The sequence below is a fragment of the Helianthus annuus genome, chromosome 7 (genome assembly GCF_002127325.2).
Source record: "Helianthus annuus cultivar XRQ/B chromosome 7, HanXRQr2.0-SUNRISE, whole genome shotgun sequence".
Lineage (NCBI taxonomy): Eukaryota > Viridiplantae > Streptophyta > Magnoliopsida > Asterales > Asteraceae > Helianthus > Helianthus annuus.
Genome location: NC_035439.2, coordinates 103,795,844 through 103,802,261, shown reverse-complemented (window position 1 = coordinate 103,802,261; position 6,418 = coordinate 103,795,844). Strand labels below are relative to the sequence as shown.

General features: G+C 37.6%; 1 protein-coding gene and 1 long non-coding RNA gene across 2 annotated transcripts; one reads left to right on the top strand and one right to left on the bottom strand.

The window, feature by feature from the left end:
- Positions 1-1,385: 1,385 nt before the first annotated feature.
- On the bottom strand, positions 1,386-2,934 carry LOC110918172 (anthocyanidin 3-O-glucosyltransferase 2). Its single transcript, XM_022162527.2, has one exon. It carries the CDS (start codon positions 2,914-2,916, stop codon positions 1,522-1,524), a length of 1,395 nt encoding a protein of 464 aa, XP_022018219.1. The 5' UTR covers positions 2,917-2,934; the 3' UTR covers positions 1,386-1,521.
- Positions 2,935-4,240: 1,306 nt separating this feature from the next.
- Positions 4,241-4,729, top strand: LOC110918489. Its single transcript, XR_002581362.2, has 3 exons — positions 4,241-4,388; positions 4,473-4,528; positions 4,601-4,729. It is a non-coding gene; the product is annotated as an uncharacterized LOC110918489 (long non-coding RNA).
- The last annotated feature ends 1,689 nt before the right edge of the window (positions 4,730-6,418 follow it).

Here is a 6,418-nt window from a genome sequence, read left to right as displayed (position 1 = left end):
AAGAAAAAAAAGACTAAAAAAAAATACAAGTCATTGATGGATGTGATGTTTTCATAGGAGGGGGGTGTAAATAGACCAAGCCTTCTGGCTTTCAGAATTGGCAGAACCGTACTTTGGATTAACTTGTTACGACTTAAGTCTAGTGGAATCAAATTTTTTTTGAAAGGTGTGAATTATTCGCGAATGTCGGGGGGTCTAGCATACGCTGTTTTAATCGGGTTCGCGCTAGGGAGCTCCCTTGCACACTAGATCCCCAATTTAAACCCCTCAATGAGAAACCTCTATCATCCAGACTCGAACTTGAGACCTGGAAGGGAAAACTCACCCGGGTCCTGTTGACCTTTTAGCCACTGCAACACTTCATGATATGGCGTCGGCTTTTTTCGGTTTTATCAACGGATTGACTGTATACACCGGAGGCGTGTTACCATCATACGAATGCAATGCATGATGCTCGATCTCTTGAAACGTGTTAAAGATTATACCATTCGCTTCTCGGTACTTTCGGGCCTATCCAATAACATATTGGGCACGACACTTGGTGGAACCGGGTTGGCGTAACTCGACACTTACAACTCAGTGGGTGAGTGACTCAATTTAGATATGTCTTGACCCAGTTAATCTGATTTTTCGGATATTTCGGATTCGGATATCGGATATTTCGAATCGGATTTTCGGATACGGATAGTTTTGAACACCCCTACCATCAACTAGTGGAAATTTTCGCACATGCAACATGGAACATGTACACAAAAGTTGTCTTATAAAAGGATGTTGGCACATGTTTTACTTGATCGAAAAACATAAAAATAAATACCCATATTAGTATTTATGTTGTATGCTCAACTTTGGTTCGTTATGGTATGAGTACTCGGTATAGTTTACGAACCGACTCGTATAACCGAAAACCATAAAATGAATACCGGTACCAATGATGTTAGGTCGGTATCGGTTTGGTAGCGGTATAGTACTGGTACTCTATATAGTTTATAATACCAAAAAAACCATATAAATGAATGTCGGTATCGGTACCGATACCGTTGTTTGGTCGGTATCGGTACTCGATATAGTTTACGATACCAAAATATTTATTTTGAATAGAACTCTGTTTTCTATAAAGTTTATATATATTAGAACGTTGACAAAAAAGAATTTAAAAATACTTGAGTATTTATATTTTTTTAACAAAAGTTTAGAAACGTAAGTTATCACATAAACTTAAATTAAATAATTGTTTTAATTTTATTTTTTTTGTATCTATGTATTATTGATCAAATGTTTTACTAGCAACTTAGATAAATTTTATGTTTGACTGCTGATCAAATATTCAAAATGCTCCCTTATTACAAAATAAGGATCTAACATGTAAAAAAGTAACCATGGTCTACGCTTGATAATAAAATAACCAAATACATTTACCAAAACAGAACCATATTTGGTGGGAACAAGCACAAGTTAGAAAACAGACAGCAATTTCCTACATCTATTGCAGCTAACCCTCTACTCCATGTTTGATGACAGTCACATAATATCCTCAACAAGCCTCCTCAAACTCTCGAATGATGAACCACCTTCTTCCATCGCCATTCGGCTCTTAGCGCTCATCTCCTTCACTTTGGCTCGAACCGCACTATTGCGATCCATCACTTCTCGTATCCCCTTCTCAATCGTTTCTGCCGAAACCAATTGTTGATCCTTGTTCATTTGGTTATAATCCAAAGAAATCTCCACACCCAAACCCAAGTCCTTAACCATTTGAAACGCATCCAGTTGTTGCTCAGCATATATCGGCCATGTCGCAACAGGAATCCCGTACCAAATACTCTCGAGTAACGAGTTCCACCCACAGTGCGACACAAAACCCCCAGTCGCCACGTCAGCCATCACTTCCGCCTGTGGGACCCACCCAACCACTTTCCCCTTTTCAGCGGTACGCTCTAAGAATCCATCTGGCAGGACTTCATTGTAATCCGCGTATTCGTCAGGGAACCCGTTAAGCTTCTCGGGAGACGGGCGGCGTAGGGACCATATGAACTGGCATCCACTCCGCTCTATTGCGACCGCGATTTCTCTCACCTGGTCCACACCGAACCATCCCCGGGACCCGAAGCATAACAACAGGACTGACGACTCCGGTTGACCTTTCAGCCACTGCAACACTTTATGATCCGGTGTCGGCTTTTTTGGTTTTATCAACGGACCGACTGTATACACCGGAGGCGTGTTACCATCATACGAACGCAACGCATGATGCTCGAGCTCTTGAAACGTGTTCACGATTATACCATTCGCTTCTCGGTACTTTCGGGCGTAACGAAGGAACCTTTTGGACCATTGATCCCTATCCAATAACACATTGGGCACGACAGTTGGTGGAACCGGGTTGGCGTAACTCGGCACTTGCAACTCAGTGGGTGAGTGACTCAGTTCAGATATGTCTTGACCCAGTTCATCTTGGAGGGTCTGGAAATGAAACATGATCCCGAGAAAAGCCGCATTGGATGTGAAGAACACGTAGGCAGGGAGATTAAACTCTTTGGCAACATCAGTCATTGTTGTACAGAACATGTCAACAATTAGTGCGCCCACTGGGCCTGGCCCAGTGGCTGCACTAGCCACAAGGTCTCTTATGATGGGCTTGTGGTGGTTGATGACTGCATCAACCCTGAAGCCGAGGGTTGGGCAGTGTTGAAACAAATGAAGATCCATAGGTGGGAAATGGATGAAGTTGATTCGAGTGTGGTCTGTGAAGGAGTCGGTGTAATCGGTGCCTATTTTGTCACCTGGGAGCTTGATAACGAGTACAGTGGCGGTGATGTGGTCAAAGGTTTTGACCATGTGTCTGGCTAGCTCGACGAGCTGACCAGCATGACCCATGAATGGTGTTAGGATGAAAAAGAGGTTTAGCTTCTCCATGGATTCTGATGATTTGGTGGCAAAGTTTGGGGACATCTTTACCGGCTATATCACCCATGGTCTCGTTTGCAGCAAATTCACTGTGGAGCTGTACACCACGTTGAATTTAGTAAACGTTAATGGAGTCTATATAAACATATTCTATTCTAATCACATTAAAAATTAACAATCAATAATCTATACTATATTATAATGCATGAGGGAGGGATTCCCAAAAGTTAAGAACTTATTCCCCCCTTATTTATAAATAAACCCTTAAAATGAGGGTAAAGTGGTCTTTTAAACCATAATTATTTTTTAGTCCCTCAATCTATTACATTTAGATCATTGATATTTAACATAATTATAGGTAATTAGTTAGACTTCCTCCCTCTTTATAATTTAAAAGAATCTTTAATGTTGCAACACAAGCGTATTTATTATACTTATTATTTAATACTTTTGCATCATATTTCTTTTTTTTTTCCTTCGATATTTTCTATTCTTACTATTTAACCTTTATCTTAAACAAATAAAAACATCTATACTATATTATAATGCATGAGACAAGGACATTTTAAGATAACCAAAAAATAAGAACTTCTCCCCCTTTATTTATAGGAAGACCCCTAAAATGAGGATAGTTTGGTTTTTTAAACATTATTTATTTTTTAACCCCTAAACTTATTACACTTAAATCCCTAAGTTTTTAACAAAATTATAGATAATTAGTTATGATTCACCCCTCTATAAGAAACTAATATTTTTTTTTACTTATTCTTGACATCTATCTCAAATCTCAAATCTCAAATTTCAAATTTCAAAACATTGCTCTCTCTCTCTTTTTGTGCGATAGTGAGGAAACTCCAACAATCCAGCAGAAAATGGATCCAATCGTTCTTCTACTTCGCTCTATCTGCTACTGATCTTGATTCTACTAAACAGACTAATGGTATCTTATCACAAAATTATTGTCAAGAAGCATAAGATCCTTCAGGTTAACTTACTCCCTTCGACCATAAATGGCGATTTTTGGTGATTTTAGGGTTTCTACAAAATTGGATCTATGTTTCTTTTTTGTTGATTTTGCTACTTTGTTGCTTGAATATGTGAAATAATCAATGACATTGGAGCATCAACAATGTTCTCGAAATTAGGGTTTTATTTTGGGGGATTTTAGTGTATATGTTCTATCTGGTAGATGTGACCATAATATCTTGTTTTCTTTATTCACTTGTGTAATAAATGGACTTGTGGAAACAGGTCAGGTTGGGTTAACCTCCGAATACTTTGTTCAACCTGTGTAATACTTGTAGTTATAACCTGTGTATCATTATATAGGAGTACCATATGGAGCCAGGCATCTCAATGACCACAAATTGGAACTGCACTATTTCTGTTACTTCTTTTGTTATCACTTCATCAAATCACGCAAAGTATATAGAGGTGTTACCCTGCATATACGTGATCCATAGGGTGAATTCTACATTCTGGTGAGTTTTGACTTGAAACTTTCACTTTTATGACCCGCTTAGTTTTCGGATAGCATAACATGATATATTTTTAATTGTTCTCAGGTCATGAACATGCTCGGACCAAGTCTTTGGGATATTTGGAGTTCATTAGGCCAATCGTAAGATGAAGAAAATTTTGATGCCATTGTTGTGAGTAATGTTTTCTTTTGGTTAATTATTTTCTTCTGTAGGATGACACCAAAGTCGACAGCTTGTGCATCGAAAGCTTCTCTGTGGTTTTCGTTTTTGGATATAAAGTATCGGACCAGGTTTGTTAGATCTGTTTCTTGCTGTGTTTTGGTAAATGAAGTTGAACTTGTATGCATTTTAGTGAGCACATAACTTTTAAATGTATTTGTTAATTATAAGAAAATAATAATTATTTTTCCTCCCAAACTATGCCTTTCAATAAAGTCATGTGTAGTATAATCATTATAAATAAGTATATGTGAACCATTAAAAGAATAACCATTTTATCATGGACTGTTGTTCTTGAGAATTAACTTGAAACGTGTTTTAAGTAGTCTTTAAACTTTTTACATTTTTGGCAACTTGAAATGAGTCAAGCAGTGGTTGGTAAGTATGGAATTTTACAATGTAGCGAAATCTTGCTGAATTCATATGGGGTTTTAAGTGTATTTCGCTAAATCTTGCTGCAAGTTGAACTTGGTATCTACTAAGCAAAACTATTTGTTAAGCCTGTGGCGTAAGATGGAATTGGCACTGTGGCTTCTGGAGTTGCAAAGGGTAATGCTTATATCATAAATGTACTCGATTTAGTTCGGTCAGTGGGTGGGTTGGTAAGTAAATGTGCTAAGATTTGTTGGGTCAGGTCGGGTCGGGTCGGGTCGGGTTGGGTTGACCTCAACTAGGGAGTGTCAAAGCAGGTACTTAATTAGGGCATTTCAGATTGGGTTGACCCAAATATACTTTTTGTCCATCTCATTCCTTTTTCAATTGATGTGTATTAAATATGATTAGAAAAGATATTATTACAATAATAATTCTCAGTTTGTATTATTATTGAAGGTTCTGCAAATAATGGCCAGGATCCGAACTTAGAAGTAAGTGGAAATCATCTGCAACCTCCTAAAAACCAGAGAAGCAGTAAGAAAACGCAGACTCAAGAAAAAGTTTTCATGAATCATCAAAATAATATCATTTTTTCTCTTTTTAATCACTCTAAATTCCCGTGTTCAACTCCATGTTTCACCATCACTAAAATGATCGCGGGCCCAAAATATGTTTAGCAGCTAGAGTCTAGCAAATTAAGGCTAGCTCAACTTGAACAGATCTTCAACGTGCTCGATCACAGGTTTTTATTTATATTTTATGTCAATGTGTGTGTAGTGTTTGTGTTTGGAATTGAATTGTATACGTTAACACATAAAATAGTTTGTATACTTCTAAGTTAAGAAAATTCAAATGAGAAACACCGATGCACAAGGCTCCCCACTGTAAAATTGTTTTGTTGCTGTGAAATTGAGTTTCATAAGTAATGTCATATAAGTTACAATTTTCTTGCATCACGAATGATTAATTCTGTTTTTTATACAGATATCAAACCAGACTTGAGATTGGTCATATCAGGGTGCAAAATGGTGAGGATGAAGCTTGTCTTAAAAGTAAAAAGTCAAATTTAGTTCAAATTTGTAAAATAATTGATAGCTTTAAAGGAAGTGGGTGATCATTTATCCCTATAAAACCATATAGTAAATTTTTGTGTTAATTGATTAATCAACAGGGTTAGATGATATGTATATATAGTTAATCATCAAACAATATTTGTTTAGTACTTCATTATAATATTAGACTATGGGGTATGGTGGGACGAGGGTTTGAGGCATGGGTTGACACGTGCACTTCGAGTGACACCGATGGTCAGTTGCATGTTGGGTCGGTATGGCGGGGCGGGGCGTGGCTAGCACGCGTGGGTTGGCCACGTGTTATAATTTTTTTTTCAATTATTATAACAATACACACAAAAAAAAAGCCTAGCCACCTATAGA